The sequence below is a fragment of the Mesoplodon bidens genome, assembly GCF_964165515.1.
Source record: "Mesoplodon bidens genome assembly, chromosome: 2".
Lineage (NCBI taxonomy): Eukaryota > Metazoa > Chordata > Mammalia > Artiodactyla > Ziphiidae > Mesoplodon > Mesoplodon bidens.
The window spans coordinates 1674359-1701215 of record NC_138177.1 but is presented as its reverse complement, the minus strand read 5'-3'; the positions used below and the strand labels follow the sequence as shown (position 1 = coordinate 1701215).

The 26857-nt window shown below is 51.3% G+C and overlaps 1 protein-coding gene across 5 annotated transcripts in view; it reads left to right on the top strand.

Moving 5' to 3' along the window:
• The window catches only part of NAV1 (neuron navigator 1), a 211405-nt gene that overhangs the window by 156253 nt on the left and 28295 nt on the right, over window positions 1-26857 (top strand). For all 5 annotated transcript variants that reach the window (XM_081226425.1, XM_081226424.1, XM_081226423.1 and 2 more), the window contains 3 exons: window positions 24131-24269; window positions 24716-25013; window positions 25752-26445. In XM_081226425.1, the coding sequence (XP_081082551.1) occupies window positions 24131-24269; window positions 24716-25013; window positions 25752-26445 (1131 nt within the window). The remainder of the gene's footprint in view (window positions 1-24130; window positions 24270-24715; window positions 25014-25751; window positions 26446-26857) is intronic.

The following is a 26857-nucleotide window of genomic DNA, read 5'->3' as shown; positions in this document are numbered from 1 at the left end:
TACTCTGTTAAGTATGTGTTCCATTCCCATAATTTGTACTGGTTCTCCCATTTAAGCTTCTCTCTCATAAGTTCTCGGTAAATATCCTTGTAATTTCCAGGCCCTGGGTTCCCAACCCAGATTTCCATACCTGCTGCTTTGGAGAGCTTCTCTTTGGGGCGTTGCTTTTCCAGAACTCAGCTCCCACAGCAGCCCCTCGGGGGTGGGCCCGTCATACATAGGCTTCGTGCTTAACAACTTTGCCTTTCGGGCTTGCATCGAGCTGCTCTTGGGGCAGACTTCTGAATCACCTTCTCCTGCAAAGGTGGCTCCTCTGAACGAGGAAAACCCATGAAGGCCACTATTCTCAGTGCTATAATGCATTTTAGAATTACCTTCAAAGTACAATGAGCTGTATGTTAATTGATTAGTTTTCCTCCATTTTCCTTGGCCCACTGTTAACGGGGCCAGCTCTTATAAATGAACTGTGAATGAGGGGATAAATATGTAATAAGACCTGTCTTCTCCTGTGCGTTATAGAAATTGCTTTCCTCCTCCGTAGATGCACCCTGTATCTGCATTATCTTTCAAGTGCTTTTGTCCTGGAGGCTGTATGGAAAGCCCAGGCAAAGCTGTGGTCCCAGAGGATGGGGGCTGTATAGAAAGGGAGATGAATCTAGGCCCCTAGACTTCGGTTACCTCAGCCGGGACCCTCAGAGCCTCCACCAATCTGCCCTCCCAGGCCTCGGAACCAGCGGGTGGAGGACCAGTCCCTCCTCGCTCCCAGAAACCCTTGCGGGGGGGAGGAAAGCATCGCTTGCTCAGGTGCCTTCCTGCTATCGAGAAAGCACGTCTGGGAATTTGCACAGAGCAGTTCATGGTGGGAGCAGCTTTGATCCCCAGAGAGTCCAAAGCCCCTTGGGAGAAGCCTTGCCGCTCCTGGAGGACCCCCGGCCTCGGTGACGGTCTGCTCCGGCGAGCCCCCAGCCACTCCATGTCTCTTACAGAGTCGAAGCAGGACTCTGTAACCCACCACGATTCTACCAGTAAAATAATGCAGTTGTGCTGTGGGCCCAGAGATGCAGAAATAACCTGAATTTTGATTTCTGTCATGGCCACCTCTGGTCTTCACGTTTAGCAAAGAAATCCAGCGGTGAAGCAAGGAGGAATATTTGGGAAGCAGGAAAGGTCAGAACCTTCCTGCAGTGGTTCTGGGCACCAGACATAGCAGGGCCCTGCCCCTGACTTGCTCCTGCGCCCCCGCCCCCGTGCCCTCCCGCTCCGCCTGGCACGTCCAAGGCCTACAGAGAGTTGTTTGTTCCCAAACCTGTTTGTGCCCGTTGAAATCGTGTCATCTAATTATTACATAACTTGATGAAGTGTGAGTGTGAAAAGCAAGTTGTTTCTATAAAAACTATATCACTGGAACTTCCCTGGTGGCCCAGTGGTTAAGAATCCACCTGCCAATGCAGAGGGTGTGGGTTCGATCCTTGGTCCGGGAACTCGGATCCCACGTGCCGCGGAGCAGCTTAAGCCCACGTGCCGCGAGTACTGAGCCTGCGCGCCACAACTAGAGAGAAGCCCGCACGCCAAAACTAAGACCCGACGCAGCCAAATAAATAAATAAATATTAAAAATAAAAAAACTACATCACTGAAGACTTTAGGGGGCTTGAAAAGGCAAATTGCTAGGAAAACGGTGGTGGAACTGGGTGTAGGATTTAAAGGTTATGGGGAGAAAATTGTGCCATGAGAATCGCGCCCCACTTCAAAGACTGATGCGGGATGGCCTCCTGCATGTGGGTCCGGCCGTGAAGAGCGGGGGTGGAAAACACACGTGTGTTGGGAAAGCCCTGCGGGTTCTGGGACCTTGACCAGCACTGAGCTTCGCTGGCGCCCTTCTGGGGAGTTTTCTGTAACAAGGCTGAGTCTGCGAGGATTTTACCGGAGCGAGCCCTCAGGAAGGTGGGGAGGGGCCTTCCCTGGACGTCCTGCAGTGCAGAAGAGCGCCCACCCCGCCAGGGGCCTGGGTGACCCGCGCGTTGGCAGGGGGGCCGCCAGAGCAGCCCTCTGGTTCCCTGCCTTATACATGGGGGCTTCTGCTTAAAGATGTTAGCAGAAAGCTTTCCTCTCCTTAAAAGGGGGCTTGCAGACTACCAGCTTCGTTCTTTTCTGTCTCTCTTCAGATCCATGTGACACAGAGCTGAGCTCGCCCCACGGGAGGCTCGGGGCGCCTGTCGTTGGTGCCCAAGTCACCTCATCTGTCCGTTCATTCTCAGCTCCTTCCGGTGGTGATTGATGCACTTTATATTTACTCAGACCTAACGGTTGTAACCTCCAAAGGGGACCCCCTTAGGGCTTTGTTCTTCCAGGTCTCTGAAAGGCAGGCGGGACTCTGGGCACAGCCCCCTCGGGACAGCACAGCCCCCTCGGGACAGCAGCGGAGTTGCAGTGGCTCTGCATCTGTCCTGCGTCGGATAAGAATGGAAGAAATAACAGGATGTTTTCATTCCCATCTGTTGCCTGAAGGCTCCTTCCCCAGAAATAAAACCAGTTGGATTTTGATTAACTTTCTCTTCTTTTAATTTCAGTCTTCCTTCTTTGGACTTCTTTAAGGATTATGCCAGAAGCCCCAGACTGATCAGAAAGCCTCAGAACAGAGATTCCAACTTATAGTTGCCCAAGAAAAGCATGTTAATACCCCAAGTAATTTCCTAGCTGGTCATTTCCTGTGTTCTCAAGATTGTTATTTTTTCCTAAGATAGGTATCTGTAGGTAACAAAAACCGTTCTCCCTCTCGACCTTGGGGAGGTGACGTGGCAGGAGACACCATGAGGGAAGCATTAGCGGAGGGGCCGGGGCGGGGGTGGGAAGGCTAAGTGTACGATCCGTATGCAGCCAGTCTTGGAGTACGTTTTCCATGCTGAAGTGAAGAGATGAAGCACCGGAAGTCTAATACTGACTTTGCCACTGATTTGTTCCGGGACCCAGGGCGAAACTCCCAGCCTTAGTTTCCCCTTCTTTGCAGGAAAACTAGGGCCACCGCCGTGGGGAGGCCCACGTGAGATGGTTCGGAGAGAAGGGAATGTCTGGGTGGAGAGTGATGGGTCAGGATTTGCTACAGGATGACGGCAATCCACTCTCGGGGTGTTGAGAGCAATAAGCAGTTCCCAGAGTGGCTGGGCACGTCTGTTTGCAAAGCACTACAGATGCTTCAGTACCTGATCTGTGAAAACTGCATAGGACATCGGCCTCTCAAAACTGTTTGCTGTCTCTGGCATTTGCAGGTGAGGGTTGGAGAAGTTTGAACCTTTTCCGTTCCTTGTTATTTTTTCCTCCATTCATCTTTCATCCTTCAGCGGGCAGAATGTCATGCCCAGGGCAGGGAATGCGTGTCTCTTTACCGTGCCTGAACACCTGTGTGTAGTTTGTTCCTCTGGTCTAAGATCTTTACTTCATCTCCTTGTCGGTTGAGAATTAAGATTCCTTTTCTTTGCATTCTTTTTGTTCAAGGCTTTGTAGTAGGTGAGAGGTGGGCTTACTTTCTCATGCAGAGAAAACTCACCCATAAAACGCGGGTCTTTTACATGCACTAGCTGGGTTTTCCTCTGATGCTGACCTTTGACCCCCACGCACAATGTGGTATTCAGCCGTCCTGCGCTCTGAAGTGAAAATCTTCAGAGCCCTCAACAAAGATACGTCACCGAGAGTAAGCAGTCCGTGAACTAAATGGCTCCCGATAAGACGGCGGTTAATTTGGCGATAAAGATGGAGGCAAAAGGTCTCTAACAATTACAGTGCCCACCGAGGCCACATCACTGATCCGCCCACGGTGGGAGTGACAGCTCAGCCTCCCTTAACACCTAGATTAAAGAGACAAGTAAAGTTTTTAGTCAATGGGCTTTCTTAGTGCTGGGCTTTCTTTGGATAAACCTGCCCAGTGTTCCTTGGTAGAATTGATAAGAGCGGAGAATCTCGGTGCGGGGAGCTATTCAGCATGCACAAATCCAGAGGGCCTCTCGGGAGCACTTCTTTTGAAATCCTGAACAAGTGCTCCTATTCTCTGGTTTTCAAGGACGTAAGCATTTATAGGCTGGTTGGCAAGAAAGAAGACTTCATAAACAACACGGGGTCCCAGGCATCACCTTAGACAAAGCGCAGAGAAGGTAACAGATTATAGCATTGCCTTTTTTTTTTTTCCATCTTGCTCTCTGGAAATGTAAGGAAAGACTGAGACTGAGGAACAGGCCTTGGGTGTTTAATTGTAAGGTTGGTTGAGGAGAGGGAGACGGAGCGGCGAGGTAGGGAGAAGTCAGGGTTCGGTTTACACCAAAAATCATTTCCCAGGGCTGTGTTCAGAACCCGTGTCTGCCAGTTGTGTGCGGACATCCAGATTTCCATGGTGTGAGGAAACTGTTCTTTCGCTGCACCTACCTCACAGCAGTAGCTTGCAGATTTTTCCTCCATGAAGCTTTATTTTTGGAAACCACTCTAATTCACATGTTGGGACCTATTATTAACTGCTCATTTTATGCTGTTATTGGAAATCTTTATATCAGGAAAGAATGTACGGGTTGTTTTGAGGGGAAGGGAGGCTCGAATTAAAAGTTACCTTACCTAGCATCTCAGGTCTGGGGTCTGAGAACAGATTGGAAACCCATATCCCCCCAAGCAAAGAAAGCTGTCTTGGTTGTCTGCCCGTGACTGTCTTCCCAAATGAAGGGCCCTCACGGATCTAAGAGGTGGCAGTTTCGAGGCAGAAGATGATCATGTACACACTTGTAAAATTGTCTCTTTGGGACCCACAGCGGTGTAAGTACCGCAGTCCACCCTCCAGGACAGCGCTGATGAGGAACTACACGGCGTGTTTCATAAATGGAGAAAGAAGCAATCGCACCGTGTTACATTTCAGCCCATAATTGGGTGGTTGGAGAAGGCCCCTGTTTAATTAAATTCCAGCACGTGGTGTCTGACAGGACGACTTGGCCTTACACTTGACCACCGGCTGGGTTTGGAGAGAAGCGCCCTCCATGAGCCCCTGCATACTGTGGTGTCAGCTCAGATGCTGTGCGTTCTTGGCAGGAAAGGGTCTCCCGCAGCCATGGCGGGGCTCCCACCTCAGGAGCTCTCAGGGGACCTCAAAGAGCTCAGCACGCAACGTCCCTGCAAATTCTGCCCCTGGCTTTCATTTTTAAGCTGTTCTGGGCAGGCTCCACATAGGACGGCTTTTCGTTAACATGAGGGGCTACATAAGTGTTGGCCTCTGGTGGGTTAGTGTAGGGGATTGTTGTTGTGAAACCAACGACCCTCCCAGCTGCAGGAGCCCAGGTGAGCGCCCAAGGGACATAGCCGGAGGGACACAGCCGGAAGGGAGCAGGAAAGAAGACAGGAGCGAGGCAGCCGGAAGGAAGAGTGCAGGAAGGGTGGGCACAGACCTTCCGCGAGTGGACCAATTGGCAGCCCCCGCGCCGCTGACGGACAGGGCAGGACGGAGTGGGCGGGGCGCTAGTGGACCCTCAGGCCGGCCTGGTCTCGGAGGGGAGGGTGTGACTGTGTCCCGGGGACATGTGGCCATGGGAAGGCCTTGCTGACCCCCGGTTAGGGTCCCGTCACCCCTGCCCCAGGGGGCCCTGAAGGCCCCGGCGGAGGCAGGTGTCGCCGCAGTGTCCACCGGGCCTCGCCCAGCGTCCTGGCCCTCGCTGTCAGGGGCGTTTGAGTTTTACCCATCGTCCCGAAGAGCCCTTTGCAAAGCGCCGTCCAGGAGGTTGGACTTCACACTCGAGCCACGTGGGTCCCGATGAATCCCCACGAGGGGAAGGTGGTGGACAGGGGTCCACAGAGCCCCCCCCCACCAGGCCAAGGCACCTGAGTCGTCTCCAGCTGCCCGGCACCCTCCCACCCCTCTGCGGCGGGCCCGTAGGGGCACATGGACCGCTGGCCTTTGCAAAGGGCGGGAGCCTGTGTAAGCACGTGTGAGGGCCTGTCGGATTGGCCGCCCTGCCTTCTTGCACTCAAGCCCTCATCCAGTTACCGAGACCCCTCTCAGGAACGCCGTGTTTGGGTTTTCAGGCCTTTTGAGGTCTAGGACTAACCTTATTTCTTCTTCATGATTCTCGATCCCAAACCTCAGTAACTTGAGGTGCGGTGTAAAAGCGGTGGAGCAGATACAGATTATGACTGACCCGGAGACCAGCTCTTTGTGCAAAGGGCCCCTGGAGGCGGGTGAGTGATCTCGCCCTCCAGTGGAGCACCGTTTGGAATGCTGCCAATAACACACTGCAGAGTGATGCCAGACGGGTCCCTAGAGATCCGAGCAGATGCCCGATTTAGTTCTGCTAGTCTGTGACCACCCCCAACTAGAGATGTCTCTCATGATGGGAGTATTTATAGTCTATACAGTGGTTAAAGGCAGGTCTTAACAGTCAGACAGATCTTGACAGTAAACAGAAGCCGTGGGTCCATGGGCGGGCACGCAGCTCTACTTGTCTTAAGTTTCTCCTCTCGTGCGTAAAATGGAAGTAATATCGAACTCCAGGCTGATACGAAGATTAAATGCGGTTGTACCTCTATGTAAGTGCCCAGCACAGTGCTCAGACACATATTTAAATACTGGACACGTGGTAACTATTGTTTTCGTAACCCGGTGACATTCACAAAGAAAAATAAGATTAGAATATGTGCTTGGATCAGCGCCAATCTGGCATCTCCACTAGAAGATAATGTAAAAGGCGTGCGCTTCTGACAGAAGCAGGTGCCGTGGATCAGTTTAAAAGGCAGCGTATTAAAGATGCCTTTTAGTAGTGAGCATTTCAGAGTCACTGTTTGGATTTCCACACTGCATTAGGCGGTGGAAGAGAGGAGAAACTGCTGTGATTTGAGCAAAGCTTATAGACAGACAACCAAATGGGTGAGCTTGGTAATTCCTCTGACTCCACAGACTGAAGGGGACCATCACCTCGGCTCCAGCGTTTCTGATGTTGGCGGTAGTATGACTTTCATTAGCATCATTTAAGGGTGTTTTCCGGAAAGCCTTGAGTCTTCAGTAGAGCTGCAGACCTTGCTTTGGTCAAGTGCAGGGTGTTGCCACGTGTGTGTCCAGCAGTGTAGAGTCCTGTTGGCCATGTCTGACCCGGTGGGTGCAAATCATGGTTCCTGTTGGGTCACACCCCAGCTGCCTGCTGGTTAAGTGAACAGCAACTTTGCACAGAGCAGCCTCAGCCGACTTATACTCGGATTGTTTTGCTACAACAGAAGTCTTTACTCTTGGAACCACACAGCTTAACAAATGTTCAGTTATGAAGTGTACCCTTAAATTCTCCTACCTTCTCATGACCATTTCTTTTGAAAGAATGATATCAGGGTGCCAACGGCGGCATCAGATAAGCTTCCCCAGTAAGAAATTGAGAAGCCTCCCTGGCAATACGCTGACGCTCCTTTGAGGCCTCAGCTTCTGATTCTTTGCGGAGAGAAAACTGTTATCACCTTGGACTCCTACACCTATGGCCACTGCCACTCTATATGAGCGACACTTTGAGATTGGAATTTAAACGAGGATACGACATAAAGAGGAATTGCAGCTGTTACGGGAATGAAGAAATCCAGCCGAAGTCACTGAAGTCAAGACTCCAGAGGGACCTAAGTAGGCTGTATCAAAAGTTTCTGGAACCTGGAAACCAGCTTCATCTTGTATCTTATTTATGACTCTCCACCCAGCCCGGGATGTTTCTCTTCCTTTACATTCAGTGAAGGTACAACAGTTTTTGTGCGACCCTGCATCTGACTTGCATTAGAGTAACCATCCCCGTCCAGGGTTGTTGGCTGAACTTCTCCCCAGGGATCTCAAGAGGTTGTGAGCTCCTGCAAGAGGTACTTGCATTCTGCTATGGATTGCTTTCTCAGTGTTGTTCGTGGAAAGGAAAACAAATTAAGGATCCGGATGACACTGCCGGTGTGTGCACTGCAGGTGTCGTGCTGTCAGGAAGTTTGCGTTTATCCTGAGCTGATCCTCTTGGTGGACGTAAAGGGCACTTGGGTCTCTGACCGCGTGTTGCCGGGATGGGGGTGGGGTGAGGGGGCCAGCGTGCCGGCAGGCAGGCTGCCGCGGGGACGTTTCTCTTTAGGTCTTAGGATTTGGAATGTGTGTTTGTCTCTGTTTTGCTGGCTTTCCCTTTGAACGTTCCTTGTTTTGTTTTTCTTTGGTAGATTACACGTGGACAGCATTAGGATAGTTACAGACAGGAACCTTGGGTGGCTCGTTGCCCTCTGTTTTTTTTTTTTTTTTTTGCGGTACGCGGGCCTCTCACTGTTGTGGCCTCTCCCATTGTGGAGCACAGGCTCCGGATGCGCAGGCTCAGCGGCCATGGCTCACGGGCCCAGCTGCTCCGCAGCATGTGGGATCTTCCCAGACCGGGGCACGAACCCGCGTCCCCTGCATCGGCAGGCGGACTCTCAACCACTGCGCCACCAGGGAAGCCCTGCCCTCTGTTTTGAATCAGGATTTTTGACTGGACGAGGAGTCTCAGCAAATAGAAAAAAGACGATTGCCTCAGTCTATGTAGAAACACTAGGAAGAAGTTGGGAAGTGGACTTTTAGTTTTAACGGAGTAAAAGAGAAAAAAGGTGATAATGGAGTGCCAGGGACTCTGGGGTGCGAAGATTGAATGTGATACAGAGAATTCAGTAGAGGGGAGTGGTGTGTTCAAAGGGGAGGCCTGGCAGCAGTGGGGTTTGTGGCGGAAGCCTCGTTCCGCCAAGAGAGTAGCTTACAGGCTGGGGGTGTTTACTGCCAGCTCAGCATCTCACACCAGCAGTCTGGCCCAGACCCTCCGGAGCTGCCAGAAACTGTTCAGAGTGCACAGATCCTCAGCCCGGAGTGTGGACTGAGGCCTGCTTCCCATCCCTTTTCACCTCTTCGGATGCCCGCTGTATGCTCCCAGGGTAGTTGGCCATCTGAAGATGAACATCAGGACCTCTTTGTTGCCGTGACCATGACAGAAACGCCAGGGCGTATGCCCTCTGCCTGACTCCTTCCATCCTGTCCCTGGGGCAGGCTCTGTGCTTCTCACTGAAAAAGGCGTTCGCTTCTGTCAACTGCGCATAAATCATTCTGAAAGCTGCAAATATGTTTGATTCCCATCCTACTTTAAGGCGTTGCCCGATTCCAGTGGGGGATTGGCAGTGAGGGGCAAGCAATCCTAGCGCTTCCTTTTTTCCTTCTCTTTTCCCCTCCCTCCCCAGCCCCCAACCTTTTATTTTCCTGAGTCAAGAGGAGCCAGTAACATTGCTGGGAGAAAAATCGTGTTTTGACTTGTAAACCGAGCAGCTTAGATCAGAAAGGCACGGAAAGGGAATAAAAGCAGAGGTCTTTCTTAGTCCAGAGTTGCTTTTTGGTCCGAGACTTGTCAGTTGAGGAACTGTTATTTTCCTTTTCGCTTTAGCTTGGTCTAGCCCAGCGGTCAGCCAACTTTGGGCTTCTGGGCCGTGCCTGGTCCACCGCCTGTTTTTGTTTGGCCCACAAAGCAAAGAATGGTTTTCACATTTTTTAGTGAGTGGGGGAAGAATTACAAGAAGAATAATATTTTGTGACACATGAAAATTATATGAAACTCAAATTTCATTGTCCATTTAAATAAAGCCACATCCATTCATTTACGTGTTGTCTGTGGCTGCCTTCCTGCTACAAGGGCAGAGGGGAGTGGCTGCAGCAGAACGTGTGGCCATCAAAGGCTAACCTAGTAACTGTCTGGTTCCTTACAGGGAAAATTTGCCAAGCTCTGCTCTAGGCACTTAACCTGAACCTGTCCTACTTTTCAGAGTATCGTCAGTCGTCTTTTAATTCCTGACTGGTTTAAAGAAAATGCAGAGGTGCAAACTGCTGTGTCCTGTCCTTTCCATCAGCCGGGGATTTGGGAATTGGGTGACTCTTCCCTGAGGAAGAGTAAGTGGGAAGTGGGGAGGAAGCAGGAAGTATCTTCCGAAATGTTAAAACAAACAGCATTTTCACCCCTTTCCAGAAATCTACGGAATGGGACGTCTGTGTCGGTTTAGGAAGAGAAGGGAATGTTGGTTCCAAGCAGCGCCCTATTGACTGTTCTTAGAGCCTCTTTCTGATGGAAACTCAAATCAGGATCACTTTTCACCAGTTGACACCTTAATTTTGTGACTCTTTCGTTCTTGTCAGGATTTGCTTTGCCCAAGTCTTAAGAATCAAAATTATCTTCCCAGATGTTCGACTTCCCAAACATTTCACTTCGTAGGTGTGGAATGACCTATTCACACCTGGGGAAATTGAGGCCAAGACAAGTAAGTGAATTCAGCTCTGGGAGTTAAGCGCAGTGGGGACAGTGCAGGGTGAGCATTCCAGAGTCTGCCCCCAAGGGCTGCCGTTCATCCTCCCGAGGTGAATTGAATGGCATCCCGGGAGGATTCTCCCTTTTCTTCAGATTCCCAGTTATTTTTGACTCTGTAGGATTTACATTTCCTCACTTGGAAACGTCTGAAAGAGAGAAAGGTGCCTTTTTTTTCATTCCTGCCCCTGTGAAAGTAGGAGAGGAGGGGGACGGCTTGGGGCAGGCGAAAAGGGAGATCTCTGAAACAGGAGAGAACTCAAACAAGCTTCGGCCAGCCGAGTCAGCATTCTCACCCGCAGCTGGTCCTCATCAGGGAGACTCCCGTTGAACAGCTCGACTTTCTGCTCTGCTGTCCTGTGCGGAGCCCTGCCAGCTGACACGGCAAAGCTTAAACCCACACCTCGGAAACGGTCTCTCATTACTCCCTGTCTTCTCACTTCTCTGTCTCGCCCACCACCCTGCAATGACCCTTTCCCACATTAAGATCCCAATAAAATATATTGATTCCTCTAATCCAGTTGCATCCATTTTGTCCCACAAAGTGCTAGCCAAGCTGTTTGCAGGACTGAATAGTTGCGTAGCGTGTCATTAGGGGAGCACATGTAGAGCCTGGTTTCATCGTAAAAAGATGACATTTCTCCAGGATTGTACCCCTGCCAAGTCAAAGCAGCAATGATCATTCCTTCCACTCTGCTTGCCTCCTTGCTTTTCTCAACCCGTAGCTTCTACTGAGCCCGGCTGATGGATTTGGGTATTTTATTTCAGCTGCAGTGACCTACGGTATCACGATCAAAAACCTCGTGTTAGTAAATCCCTGAATGGAAAACTGCCTGAATCATGGAGGTGGTCAGGGTCCAGTGTTTTAATGTATAAATAAAAAATAAGCTAATTATACCCAAATGCCAAAGGCTGGGTGGCTTAAACGATAGAAATTAATTCTCTCACAGTCCTGGAGGCTAAAATTCCAAGATCAAGGGGCCGTCAGGGTTGGTTCCTGGTGAGACCTGTCTTCTGGCTTCTCTCCGTGTCCTCCCGTGGAGAGAAAGAGCTCGGGTGTCTCCTACTCTTCTCAGGACACCAATCATATTGGATTAGGGCCCCACCCCTGTGACCTCATTTAACCTTAATTACCTCCCTAAAGGTCCTATCTCCAAATATAACCACTGGGGGTTATGGCTTCAACATAAGGATTTGGGGGGACACATTTCCATCTCTAACGATGGTCTCTGAGTGAGAAACTGTCTTAACCTTAGGGCAGAGATTAAATGCCAGAACCAAGAAAGCAATGCTTGAAGCAGGGTGTTAGAAGCCAAGATGATAATTTAAAAAAATTTTTTTCCGGGTCATAGACCTTTGAGAATCCAAAGGTATGATCTAGAATTTTGTATATTAACTACAGGAGCACCCAGTTCTCCAGAACAATTACGTACTCCAAGCTAGCAGGTTAAGTCATTCTTTTGCTGCTGCTGAGATGGCATCTCTTCAGATTCAGACACAGGCTTTAGCTTGACTGAACGGGGTTCTGCTGAGGACGGGCCTGTGATCCCACTGCCCCCACTGAAAACACGTCGACCTTCTAGGAGAGGAGAGTGCACTTCACTGGCCGTGTTGACGGTGGTTGACTTGGCAAAGAAGGGGTGAGGGGAGCTACACCTGGGACCCAGTGGATAGAAGTCCCCTCCCAGTAAAGCACAGGAGGAGCCATTCTACACTCTCGGTGGCATAGCAGCCTGTGTGTATTTACACCAGACCCTGTCTAGATGGCACGGGGAACTTTGGCCCTCACTGGGTGACTTAACAGACAAGGGCAACAGTGGAAATGGGTGGTTTCACAATTTGGTAGGATGATCAAGGTACAGTAGGGCATGGGGTCTAATTTTCTCGGCTTTCACTTGAGCTGGGTTTGATCTCCAGGAAATATTTTCTGAATTTGTGATGCTCCTCTTTGTAATCTTCCCTGCTGGGTCTGAGTAAGAATTCATCACTGAGGTGTTGCACCAGATCTCCTACAGTGATGGGCTCCTAAACGGTGGTGCCTGTTTTCTCTCATTTCTCGTCTGTGCCGGTAGTGCCGGGTAACCCGTCTGTAGAGATGAAATCTGAATTTTAGGGTCCCCAGCCATCATCATTCACAAAGTTAGCCTCAGCATTCGAGAGTTGAACAGAATTCCTCAAACTGGAGTTCAGGAAGTGTCTTTAACAGGTTGCTGAAACCATCAGTTTTCGCAGGGACTGGGGTAGAGGTATGAGCTAAGCTGCCAAAATATCAAGGGGGCCAAATAAATTTCCCTAATCGTGCACATCCTCCAGTTTCCTATCGGACCCTGGGTACCTGGTGCTGTAGAGTTCCTTCTGCTTGGTGATCTTTACCCTTAAGACTCGGCAGACCGTTAGCTCCAGACGTTTACATTGGCTTCTTCTCTGCCCCACCCCCTCTTCTTCTAAATCTCTCTGTGTGCAGTTCATCCTTGTTGGCCAGACCAGGCTGGCTTGCCGTGGCCTCGGCCAAACCACAGACATGTAATGAAGCAGGCGCTGTGCTGCGCTCGCCCTGGAGAGCTGAGGCCACGCGGGTGGGTGAGAGCTTTGCCGGTGCCTGAGCAGAACGTCGGTCTCTCTACGTGGCCTCGATTCATTTTCAAAACTGAACATCACACAGTTGCTCAGTTTCACTCTGACTCCTCTGTGATCTTGTCTTCTTTTTCTTCCGTTTTAAATCACTTATCCTCTTTAACCTTTTGAACGCTCAGGACTGTGGCCAATATTTCAGTCTATGTGCCCAGCAATTCTGCCACATCTGGTGCCATCGAGAGAAGCACCATTGGCGTTTAACTGCAAACCACAGCTTTTTCAGGTCATGGACCAACTGTAACCACTGTAGCGGCTAATGAACCCCAGCTCTGCGAAGCTGACTTTCCACTGACCAAAAGTTTCCTCCAGGACAGCGCTTTTCAGTAGAAACATGGTGCAAGTCACATATATAATTTTAAATGTCATAGTAAACACATTTTAAAAAAGTAAAACAGGTGGAGTTAATTACAATAACATGATTTATTTAATCCAATATATCTGAAACATTATCATTTAAGTATGTAATATAAAATTATTAATAAGATATAGTGCATTCTTTTGTCACACTAAGTCTTTGGAATCTGGTACTAAGTCTTTGAAATCGTACCGCGCATCTCACATCATTGGACTGGCTACATTTCAGGTGCTCAGTGTGTATCTGCACGTGGCCAGTGGCTACCATATTACACAGACCTAGGAGGTGACCACGTGGTAACCAAAGGGGCAGGAGGGTCACTTGCTGAAGGGGCCAGACAGGGAGCATCACCAACCGGATGCCTTGTTAGGAGGCATCGCCGTGGCTGTGAATGAGCTCTGGGGAGGCCCTGGGCTGGCTGTCACCCGAGTGGCTCACCTCCAGGAAAATGCCTGGAGGAGAAAGGATCAAAGACAGTGAAGAGTGGGATCTCTTTGGAACGTTGGATTGAGGGGAGTCCAAGATGTGTTCCCTTGTTTACAGAGGCACCGAACTAGGCCTCAGCCAGGACAGGTTGTCACCTCTGTCGTTTGATCCCAGAACTCGGCATCTTCCTGTTGTTAAGAGTTCAGAACCCACTACTGCACTTCTGTAGCAAACAAGTGCTGCAGCCCAGGCCAGACTCAAAAGGAAACACGTGTGATGTTGAACCAGATGGAAGTGCCCCCGGTCACCCATCTTCTACCTACAAACTTGGCGGTGTCATGTGGTTTAGCCCGTTACCTTCCATCCTAGATGGTGAGCAGGGAAAGCTGTATCCTAACTCTAAGTGCTGTCCTCCCAGGGAAGCTGTGGATGTTTCCAAACTAGAGCAAGGATCAGGATATCCACTCCCAGCCCTCCGGGCAGCCTCCCCAAGAGGACAGGGTAACTTGGAGTCTCTTTACGTATTTATTCCCACGGGGCTGGTCCTGGACCAAACTCCATGTCCTCCTTTCTGGTTCCCTGAAGTACAGCAGTTTGAGTTGTGGGGCTGCAGAGCCGTCCGGGGGCATCACCTAAGGCACTTGCTTAGTAAGATGTTCCTTTTGTCTTGAGCCGCAGCCATGCAGGCCCCGGGGCCCTGGAGCCAGCGCATCACGCTCGCACACCCTGGCTGTCGGGTTGCCTCCACCCTGGGCCTGATTTATGCTGACTCACCACCACTCACTGCTGCTTGCTTAACTGCCTGGCCTGGGCAGCCGACTACTAGCCCCAGCCAGGGGGACGTGGCAAGGGTCGTGTGTTGGTGACTCTTGGCTCGCCCGATGTTTGTAGGTTTCATGGTAGAGAGTCGCCCTCGTTGGTTCAGCGATGGGCACTGAAAGCCTCCCGGGTCTGACCCCGGCTTCTTTTTACAAGCAGCTGGGAATTCAGTTTCTGGAAATCGGGTCCACTGTGTGGTCAGAGAGCTTCCTGCTGTCCTGGGGCGTGTTTCCGTTCAGATGGCAGTGATACCAAGATGGAGAGCGGGAAGGCCTCGGCGTCTGCTGGGGCTGTAACATCAGGCTCCCAATTCCGTAAACTTTACCTGCGAGTAAAAAATGATTCCAAAAGAAAAAAAAAAAAAAAAAAAACAGCCCAACTCTTATAACCAGCCTATTGTATGGCGGATATTTCTCAGAGGAGAAAATAAGGTTTCAGAGCTCTGAAACCTTAAAGTAGTAAAGGAGCCATAAAGTGGTAAATAACCAGAGAGGTGTGTTTGCTGCTTCACCGGACACGTATGTTCTGGACCAGAGGAATGCCGATTCAGTGTTCGGGTCTGCCTTCCGAGGACCGTGCTGGGCTGGGGAGAACTAAGGAATTTTCCTGTGCATCACAAGCCGGCCCGCCCTTCCCATCCACTAGCCCACACCCTTGGCCCTCTGACTCCCTTGGCCGCTTGAGTTCTGCGGGAAGACGTCTGGGAGGGGTGGCCAAGAGCTACACGAGTGCTGGTGCTGTTCCCAGGGGGAGGGTGCGCCCCACCCTGTGCACTGCCCTGGGCCGGCACAGACACAAACAGGGAGCGTCCAGTTGAGTTGCCCGCCCCCGCCACGGTCCTTGTTCTCGCCCCACAGAGGAGATGGTTGCACCCACGTACCCCGGTGCTAGGAAGTGGGCAAGGGAACAGCAGAGGGATCAGCTGGCTCGCTTACAGCCCTAGACGGAGGGCTTAGAAATTTATTGAAGGAATGGTACAAGGTCACCACACACTGCCACTCCCACCCGACAGCAAGAAGGAGCTGGAGAAGTGACAAACATAACTTAGGAAAGAAAAAAATGAGTATCTAAAGATGCAAAGTATTCTAAGTAAACTCAATTCCAGAGAGGATGAACCCTTCCTGGGAGAGAAAGAATGCTCGGCTGCTTTCATCTGAGGGGCCCGGCGGGAGGCAGAGGGTTAACCCGCCGGAGATGAGGATAAGGAGAAAACAGCTGGACTTTGTACAAACTTTCAAAGGCTACATTCGAACTGGCTACAAGGAGACTTAGTCACAGAGCAAGTACGTCCCCACCCACCCTTAATTCTTTCCCCCAGGGCCTTCCCTGAGAGCACACAGTGGACCTGAGCCAATGACCGAGGGCAGGGCAGAAAGATGGGACACACACCCCTTCCCCATCTGGGGTGCACGGGGCATTCACGGAGCAGCCGGAAGCAGCACAGCCCAGAGGAAGCTAAGAGCAGGGCAGGAGCGTGGAGGAGACCCCCTGCAAGGCACAGGGCCCCTCTCTGAGTGCACGGAGGTGGCCACCACCAGCTAAGAGAACTCGGTGGTCCTGCAAGCTGGCAGCTGGGCTGTAAAGCGTGGAGAGACCTCTGGGGCCTTAACCGTGGTCACGTCCCAAGCCCCATAGGAAGGACAGCCTTGATCCTGCCCCCAGGACGTTTGGAACCAACTTTAACCAACGTGACAACAAAACCCGGACCTAGCTCTACCGCAGATGAGACCGACTCGGCCCTCAGGCCTAGCAGCCTGACAGAGGAAGGGGCACGTCGTTTTCTAGGTGGGCATGTTGCCATCCACTAAACACACGGCATAGAATAAGCAGTTATGAGACCTGTGAAGAAACGGGAAAATATCACTGGCAGAAAAATAGTCAATAGAAGCAGACCAACAGATGACTCTGTTGTTGGAATTAGCAGACAAGGATTGTCAATTTTTTTTTTTAAGATTTATTTATTTATTTTGGCCTGCATCAGGTCTTGGTTGCAGGCTTCTCTCTAGTTGTGGCATGCAGGTTTTTTTTTTTTTTTCCTCCTCTCTAGTTGTGGTGCACAGGCTCCAGGGTGCATGGGCTCTGTAGTTGGCAGCACGTGGGATCTAGTTGAGGTGTGTGAGCTCAGTGGCGGTGGCGCACGGGCTTAGTTGCCCCGCGGCATGTGGGATCTTAGTTCCCTGACCAGGGATTCAACCTGCGTCCCCTGCATTGTAAGGTGGATTCTTTACCACTGGACCACTAGGGAAGTCCCTGTCAAATATTTCTAATAGGTATTTTTAAGGATCTGGTAGAAAAGGTGGATTACATTCTTGAATAGACAGAGAATTTAAGCAGAGATCTAAAAGTTCTACAAAGAGAAATTTTATCAATTCCCACTGAAGTGAGCATTCTTTGGAAATAAACTACCAGTCATTCTTAGAGAACAGCTGTGAAGCATTTCCAAACCGTAACCCATTCTCTGAGTTTATGCATCCCTGCTTTCACAAGCCAGGAATTCAAGTCTGCCCGCCATGTACAGACACTGTTCATGAGGGGCACAGTCCTACCCCTCAGGGAGAGGTAGTCCAGCAAAGGGATGCACGGACATAACTACCTAAAGGCAGAATGCTCTGATGGAGCTAGAGGTGAGTTTAAGAAGACATAAAAGAGGATGCGATTTCTCCTGACGAGGAGGATCACGGAAAGCCTCGGAGAAGACTGGGTGTTTGGTGTGGGCCTTGATTTCAAGATGCAGAGCTGGGGGGAAGCCCACCGAGGCAGATCGGTTCTATGTGCATCCCTGTCGAGTGCCGTGATGATGCCAGGGCTCCAGAATCTTCCGCAGACACAGACCATCGCACAGCGGTGAGGGGAGCAGCTCCACGTTGCAGGCCTGTGCTTCTGAAAAGACATGAGGGGAGCCCGCCGGCCACCGAGGCGGAATCTGCAGGGACTAGGAATCAGGAGCAGAGACTAGGGGCTGAGCACCGTGCTGACCCGCGTCCTACACGGCGGGGCCGTATTTCTGGATTTGGTCCGAGAATGAAGTCACCCCTTACTCTGAGTCCTCTCGTGTCTGTGGTCTGTGCTTCCAATTTCATGTTTCATTTACATCTTTTCCCCTCTTTGTTCTGGACAGTCATTGTCAAGTGTCCACACAGCTGACGCCACCCTGTAAATGTCAGCTCGGTGGATGTTTGCCACGTCGACAGTGAGCTTAACCCCAAGCAGAGTTTACAGGACTTGAGTTCGGAGGGCCTGGCTACAGCATCTATCCGTGCTCTGTCATACGCTACACTTGCGATGGCTCACGGACGGTCTGCGGCAGCGGGATGTAGAGTTTTGATTCGATTGTCTCAGCAGTGAGGAGCTAATGAAGGTTTGGGGAAGCGCTGGGTCGGGCTTCTGATGATATTCAGTGTGTACTGGATGGAGGGGAAGCTCTGTCGACAGTGGGGGGGATGGAAGCCTTTCACAGGGCTTCAGCTGAGAGGTCGTTAGGCTCTGAACCAGAGCAAAAGCAGGAGAAGCGTAAAGGAAGAAAAGATGGACAGGCCGGTAGCATTAGGCTGTCCAAGAAGTTCATTCAGGTTTTTCCATAAGATGTTACGGAAAATCCTGAACAAACTTTTTTTTTTTTTTTGCGGTACATGGGCCTCTCACTGTTGTGGCCTCTCCCGTTGCGGAGCACAGGCTCCAGACGCGCAGGCTCAGCGGCCACGGCTCACGGGCCCAGCCGCTCCGCGGCACGTGGGATCCTCCCAGACCGGGGCATGAACCCGCGTCCCCTGCATCAGCAGGCGGACTCTCAACCACTGCGCCACCAGGGAAGCCCCTGAGTGAACTTTTTGGCCAGCCCAATAACGCAGTGGGGAGCAGGAGGATGGGGTGCTCAAGGAGGGAGGCGAAAAAAAGGCGTTGAAGACGCATCGAAGGTTTTGGTCGGATGACGGGAAAAAGTCATACTTCTAGCGGAAACAGGAAATGAGAAGTTTGAGACTTGGAGTGAGGATTAAGGGGCACGAGGAGGCGGGGAGATAAACACCCTGCAGAGAAAATGCCCTAATTTACCTTCTCCCCTGTCGAGCTCGTTAGAAACATCCCCTGACAAGGGATGTTTTTGTTGTCTGTATGTGACTCAGTCTCTCGTGTGCTTATTCAGACTCTTTTCATCTTCTATTCCAAGGGTGGGTGAAAACGAGGAAGTGTCATTGTTCTTATAGTAACCGTCCCAGAATGAAAACTTGTACACCATTCAAAGTAAATTGTGTAAAATGGTGTAAATGCTCAAAAGAACATTTCTCTTATACACCAGTTACCCGTTAGTGATTGTTGTTTGGACTTATAAATAGATTGGATTATAAAAGAATATTAAGTTCCCTGCGTTCTGTTTTTCTTATGTGCTAGTAAATTTAGACCTAGATTGTTGCTGCCCAGCCCTCTTTTCTCCACCTGAGATCTATGTGAGAAACACATTCAGAGAGAAACAGAAGGAAGAGAGCAAAACCCAGCTTAGAGTGAGCAGAGATTCTTTGTGGTACATGACAGCCCTCCGGAGCTCGGGCGGGGCCTGACTCCACTTTGTCTGTTCCTTTTGGCGCTGTATTTAAGCCGCTTTCCTTCCCCCCACCGCTGTCTTGATTGGCCAGGCAGGTACTCCATGGTCCTCTGACTCACTAGCTGGTAGATTTTTTAAACTCTTCTAAAGACTTTCTGTTCTTACACCTTAAACAGCCATGTTTCAGGAGAGACAGGGTCCACCCAGCCTCTTCTCTCCCACGGCTCTTGATTCTTCAAAAACTCAGCTCAGGACTTCCGTGGTGCTCCAGCGGTTAGAACTTTGCGCTCCCACTGCAGGGGGCCTGGGTTCGATCCCTGGTCGGGGAACTAAGATCCCATATGCCACGAGGCAACTAAGTCCACGTGCCGCAACTACTGAGCCCACGTGCCACAACTAGAGAGAAGCCCGTGCGCCACAACGAAAGATCCCGAGTACCACAACTAAGACCCAACACAGCCATAAATAAATACATAAATAAATACATAAATAAATACATAAATAAATACTTTTAAAAAACCCAAACACTCATCTAGATGGTTCCTTCTTTTTTTTTTTTCTTTTGGCCACACCGCGAGGCTTGAGGGATCTTAGTTCCCCGACCAGGGTTTGAACCCAAGCCCTCGGCAGTGGAAGCGCCAAGTCCTAACCACTGGGCTGCCAGAGAATTCCCTTCTGCCTCTTCCTGATTCCAACACCAATATCTCCTCTCCTCGCTCCACTCAAAGTCTAGCCGTCAGAACATCGAATCCAAAAGATCGAGCGCATTTAGGGGAATTTTGCTGCTGTGACAAAATTCGTTTAATGTATTTCACAACTACCCCCAAGAGTAAAATGACCATAAAGGGTTTGGGATTTTTTTTTAAATCATAAACCACAGGGACAAAGACTAGAAGGGAGAGACTAGCCACATCTGGGGAAGCTGGAATCAGAATGGCAGGTGTGAACTGATTTATCAGCTCGAAGGTGCGTCCTGAGCCAACAGTGGGGACAACTGTGCAGCACCTCTGTTTGTATCCCAGGACCCTTAAAAAGCTTGCTGACTTGGTGACATCAGGTACCTTTAGAGGGGGAAGAGGTGAAACTAAAAACAGGAGGACTGGTTGGAAATTTATGTAAGAAACCCTCAGACTCTCAGATCCCCTCCTCCTAGGAAGGCTACAGCTGTTCCCCTAGTCGACAGAAGACCGGAAACTCTGGAGAGAATAGAACAGGAGTCTCTGCACTCGTGGGCTCCTGGCACAGTGAAGGCTTAAATTTTGAGCCAGTATTGAGTGAAACTTCGCATATTGAATGTTGAGGCCCCCAGGACCTTCCCCAGCTCAGCTCTCAGAACACAGGTCTTATCCCCTCCAGGCAGGAGGGTGGGAGATTCATCTCTAGGACATCTGAGCAGCCCCAGAGAAGAAACTTACATGAATCAGTCCCGTTGCATCTCCCTATACCGACGCCATCGCTGACAAGTCCTACCTGTGTACACAGAGCTTCCAAGGAACTTATGATGAGGGTCCCAGTCTTACGGATGAGGAAACAGCCAAGGGTCGTCAGAGATCCGAGAAGGTCTGTAACACAGAAGTCTCACCAATACAAACAGAAAAAAGCAACTTGGAGCTAGAAACTAGGCAAAGAGATTGTAAACCTGCCCCTCCGAATGGATGAGTAAATGAATGTCTCTGAGAGTTAAAAGAAGAGGTTGTGTCCTTGAGAGAAAGACCGATATGGTGTTTTCAGAAGTACCCTTGGAAATGAAAAATGGTAGCAGAAATGGAGGCAATGGAAGATAAAATTGAGGCCACTGCCCCCAAAATAGAGTTTATGTGTGTGTGTGTGTGTGTGTGTGTGTGTGTGTGTGTAGTGCTGGAAAATAAGAGAAAATCAGAATATCAACCTCAAAATCGATCATCTAAAATAACTGACAGTCTAGAAGAGAGCACTGAAAAATGGAGAGGAGAAAACCATCAAAGAAATAATCAGAGAAAATTTCCCGGAGCTGAAGGGCATGAGCGTCTAGATTTAAAGGGCCCAGGAAGGTATCCAACTCAATGAGTAAACACAGCCCACACCAAGCCCCATCATTAATGATACTTCATAACACCGGGGAAGATGCTAAACGTTTCCAGAAAGGAAACAAAGAAACAGGTCACATTCTAGGGACGAGGAATCCGAATGGCAACAGTAGAGGCTAGGCAATGGAGCAATGCTTTTGCATTCTGAAAGGATACTATTTTCAGCTCGGATTCAATGCCTGGCCAAAATCTCACACGTGAAATAGCATAATGACATTTTATAATGTGTCAGATCTTACCAAGTTTGCTTCCCAAGCACCCTTCTCCAGGAGCCTACTGGAAGAGGTACTTCACTAAAACAAGAATGTAAACCAACAAAGAGGAGGCCTGAGGTTCCAGCTTAAGAGCCTCCAGAGGGTGGGGTGTGGTCCCGGATGCAGAGCACAGACAGCTGTGGACAGGGGGCCGCATGGGGGTGCTCTTGAAGGAAGCACAAAAACCGTTACCCGTGGTTACCCTAGAAGTCAAAGTGGGAGGGCAGAAAAGGGGCGATTTTCCTTTTTCCCTTTATATTGTTACATAATGTTTGAGTCTTGACTAGAGCATGTATTACTTGTCTAATTTTTCTTTTAAGAAAGAAAATATGCTCACTCCAATGGACACGCTTAATCCTTCAGTCATGACAGCAGAATTTTCCTTTTGTTCAGGGCCTGCAAAGGAATTTCTCTAGGTCAGGGGTCCCCAACCCCTGGGGCCGAGGACCGGTACGCACAGCAGGAGGTGATTGAGCAGAGCTTCACCTGCCGCTCCCCATTACTTCCTGAGCCATGCCCCTGCCCTGCCCCCAGTCCGTGGAAAAATGGAAGGAAACCTTCAAATCCTGTAGCCAACCTTGCCCAGTAATTAGGCTGGAACTTTCTTACTACAGGAGAAAGTCTGTGAGTTGGGAGAGGAGGTCGTTGTGGCCAGGAGGAACTGAGTCTCTGAGAAGATAAACACCCCTCCCCCGTCTTAGCTTTGGGCTTTCTGTCAATGCAGAGCAAAGGAAGGGATTCTTTGGGGTTGGTGGACTGCAAAATCCTCTTTGTCCATAGGAGTTTTCTCTGCCCCAAGGCCTCGATTACCCGTAATCAATCTCTGTGCAAGGACAGGCTTCTTGTGTGTCTGACCGCTGGAAATTGTTTGTTTGCCAGAGATCTTATCTTGACCCAGGAGAGCTGATAGGGTGATAGGATCCTAAAACCAGAATTGATCTTTCCTGCTCAGTATGTGTTCTCTACAATATGGGGTTCAGGGGAGGTGTTATTTTAGCCCAGGACAAATGTGAGATTTAATATATGTCACAAGTGGCGGGGAGAAGAGGTGGGTTGTCATTTAATAATGGCCGTATTTCCTAGTAAGAAGTCCAGCTCACTCTGTAGTGTGGTCTAATCCCCGTGCTTTCTTTGCTCTTTCTCAATGTATTTGGATTAATCCCTGCAGAGCAACAAACCAAAAGTCCAAACCACCCACTTTCCTATTCCCAGCAAATAAATCAGACGGAGGCCAGCTGAAATCTGGGCCAAGCACTTAGATGACTTGTGTGTCTGATTTTTGTTCCATGATATGAAACTCAAAATAAATCTAAAGGGAGAAGTTTCCCAGATACCAGCTAATTCACGGAAAACATCTTAAGCCTCTTCGGCACACACGTGAAGCTGATGAGCAAACTCACTGTGGACGGAGATGTGGCGGTTTAGAGATAATTCCCACGGAATTAGTAAAGTCTTACTAAAGTCCCGTGTTCAGTTTGAGGCTCTAAAACCGAACACGGAATTTCTGAAGAACTTTTTAGGGTCCAGAAGGAAGAAATAGGTCCAGAAGGAAGAAATAGAAATGGGGAAAGGCTTGGGAAATGGGACCTTTGAAAAAAGGTTGTAGGAGATGGAATTTGAGCTTTGAAAATAATGTGTGAACAACAAGAAACTTGCGATAGCAAGCGCGGATGATCCAAGAGGAGATTGGTATGAACGGTAGAGGAGGAGGCGTTTCGTTCAGATGTTAAGAATAAACGTTCTGACTGTGAAACTCGTCAAACAAAAATCAATAGCCAAGTGACTGTGGGAGAATGACCGAGGCTGTGTCAGCCTCTCTGAATATACGGACCAGGGTTCTCGATATGAAGACGTACAGACAAGATGTTTAACGACATCTCTCCCGGGTACCACAAGTCTGATATTCCAAGCAATTGGCAGAGAAATGAAACCATTCAGCACACATTTGGCCCCTCTGCTTGGCCACGGCACCTAAAGTGGGTCACTTACCAGAAGAGCAGTACATGCTCTTAAGAAGCAGGACCCGGTCCCAGGATGGGGTGAACCTGATAAAGAGGGGGGCGGTGAGAAGTGATAGGTCTAAGCGGCTCTAGAAAAGATCAGTCTTTTTCTGGCCCTGGTTATCAGGTGTGGAAAAATGTAGAAAAGGGAGGGGAAATACCTAGAGAACACATCTAGAAATAAAGATATAGTAATTCTAAGAATGGAGGCTCTTTATAGGGACGGGAAATGGGTTTATGTGATTAGATCGATCCAAGAATTACCTTGTCTCTATAATACACCTTTCTGTTAAGGAGATTTAACATCTTCCTTGACCAGATAAAGCTAGTCCCTTCTTTTAATTTAAATTTAATATTTATTGGAGTATAGTGGATTTACAATGTTGTTCTTGTTTTAGCTGTAAGGCAACTTGATTCAGTGTATGTCTAACACGTATATCTTTTCTTTTTCCTGTTCTTTTCCCACATAGGTTATTACAGAGTGTTGAGTAGAGCTCCCTGTGTAGTCCCCTCCTTTTATGAAAGGACATCACCAAATTACAGGGAAGTTTACATCACTCTTTGCGTTGCTGGCAAACGCAGGACTAACCCCCAAGCTTTTCCCCTCCTGGCCGGTCTGTATGCTGGAGTGCAGCCATTCTGCCCTCATTATGGTAACTGTATTTCTCGCCGTGGCTTCCGCCTTGACTGCTAACCTTTCTCTCCTGTCCTGCAGCTGGGATGAGAGCAGCTCCATCAGCAGTGGGCTCAGCGATGCCTCTGACAACCTCAGCTCGGAAGACTTCAACGCCAGCTCCTCGCTCAACTCCCTGCCCTCCACGCCGACGGCCTCTCGCAGGAACTCGACTATAGTGGTACGTGGGAGCGCGCATGCCTAGGCCCCCTTCTGCAGGAGAACCACAGGGCAGACCGCGCCGTGCCTGTGCGCGCGGTGGCACGTCCGCTCACCTGCTCCGTGGGATTGGCTCCCACGTGCCCTTGGCCAAGTCCTTCTTGAGCTGGTGGAAAGAAATCCCTAGCTGCCGGGCAGTCACCTAAGGCGTGAGCTGCTTTCCTGGCGGGCGGGCCTCTATCGAGCGCCCATGCCAGTTCGGAGGGATGCCCGTAAGTGCTGTCCCACCTGGAGAGGAAGAGGAGCCCGGGATCTGTGTGCTGTCCTCTGGCAGCCTGGAGGTGCGGGCGGAAGGCTGGTTCCCTGTCTGCTCTGGAAGAGTCAGGCCACCCGGCAGCCAAAGTCCCTCCCTCGGCCCAGTCCCCCCTTCCCCACCTGAGCGTCCACTCTGCCTTCTCTCGTCTCCAGCTGCGCACGGACTCCGAGAAGCGCTCGCTGGCAGAGAGCGCGCTGAACTGGTTCAGTGAGTCGGAGGAAAAGGCCCCCAGAAAGCTGGAGTACGACAGCGGCAGCCTGAAGATGGAGCCTGGGGCGGCCAAGTGGCGGCGGGAGCGGCCCGAGAGCTGCGACGACCCATCCAAGGTTGGGGAACTGAAGAAGCCCGTCACCCTGGGGCACCCCGGGTCCCTGAAGAAGGGCAAGACCCCGCCGGTGGCCGTCACCTCCCCCATCACTCACACGGCCCAGAGCGCCCTCAAGGTCGCAGGTGAGCCGAGTGACAAGGGACCGAGGGACCCAGGGCCAAGTCCTGCTTCCCTGGCTTCCTCACAGACGTTAACCCTTGGGAGACGGCCAGCCCGCACACTGCTTCCACGTGCTGTCCACCCTAGTCTCCAGGCCGTCCCGAGTCAGGGAAGACGGGCAGTACGATGTCCGTCGTGCAGATGTGGGCATACAAATGCCACGTGCTTAAAGCCTAGGCCCAGATGTAGAGGAGGGGGCAGACTGGCCTGACCTGCCTCACACTGTCCAGTGGTTCCCTCTCCTCTCCTGGGACATGCGGGTGATGCACTTGTCTTCCTGAGGGCTTGTTTGCCATCCCAGGGAGGTCCTGGCCGGGTCAGAATCATGCCGCTCCCAGAGTGGCTCCGTGGTGACCCGCGGCCTCGGTCGGGCCCCCTCTAGTCCCTAACCACCGGCAGACACAGCTGAGTCCCGTCCATTTGCTTCCCCCCCTTCCCTCCCTGGACCAGTGTTGGACGGCATTCCTTCTTGATCATCTTTGTGATCGCCTTTGCCATTCAACCAGAATGGGACACCCTACCCTGGGGGCGGAAAACAACAAAGAACAAAACAATCAATCAGAGGCCAATCCCGCCCAGAGTCCCCTCCCTTCTGGCGAGAAGGGTCCTCAGCCTGCGGGCTCCCGCTCACCGGCCCACGGCGCCCCTCCTCCCAGGGCCGGAGATGGTGGCCTCAGCTCACTCCTGTCCGCCCTCCGCAGGCAAACCCGAGGGCAAGGCCGCCGACAAGGGCAAGCTGGCGGTGAAGAGCGCCGGCCTGCAGCGCTCCTCCTCGGACGCCGGCCGCGACCGCCTGGGTGACGCCAAGAAGCCTCCCTCGGGCATCGCGCGCCCATCCACATCGGGGTCCTTCGGCTACAAGAAGCCCCCTCCCGCCACAGGCACGGCCACCGTCGTGCAGACCGGGGGCTCGGCCACACTCGGCAAGGTCCAGAAGTCCTCGGGCATCCCCGTCAAGCCGGCGAACGGACGCAAGACCAGCCTGGACGTGCCCAACAGCGCGGAGCCCGGCTTCCTGGCTCCAGGCGCCCGTTCCAACATCCAGTACCGCAGCCTGCCCCGGCCGGCCAAGTCCAGCTCCATGAGCGTGACCGGTGGGCGGGCCGGCCCCCGGCCCGTGAGCAGCAGCATCGACCCCAGTCTCCTCAGCACCAGGCAGGGCAGCCTGACGCCCTCCAGGCTGAAGGAGCCCTCCAAGGGGGCCGGCGGGCGGGCCACCCCAGCCCCCGTCAACCAGACGGACCGGGAGAAGGAGAAGGCCAAGGCCAAGGCTGTGGCCCTGGACCCAGAGAGCGTGTCCCTGAAGAGCGTGGGCTCCCCGGAGAGCACGCCCAAGGGCCACGCGAGCCACTCCCCGGCCCCCAAGTCGGCAGAGCTGCCGCCAACCCCCCTCAGGTACCCAGGCTGGGCGCTTCCTCCTGTCTGCCCGCCCGGCATCCTCCCAGGGTTCTGGCGCTCCTTAGACGGGGCGGCCTGTCCCCTGCTGCCCCTGGGCCTCCCCCATGTTCCCCGGGTGCCGGGCGCCTCTTCCGTCTTTCGGAGCTGTTCTCAGTGCCCCCCGATGTGCTCTGAGCCTCTTGGAGCTCTTGCCTGGGTGGTTTTGCTGTTTTATTTTCTCACACACACATCCATTTGTGCGTAAACCCACCCTTGTCTCCCTTATGCATGTGCTGCCCCCTCGTTAAGACTTGATGGTACCCAGGTCAGATTTCCTCCCCCGTATTTCCCAATGGCATTGAGAGAAGCCTCCCGTGCTTTGCAAAGAGCCCGAAAGCGAGGAAACAGGACCAGGAGTTGGCTGAGATCC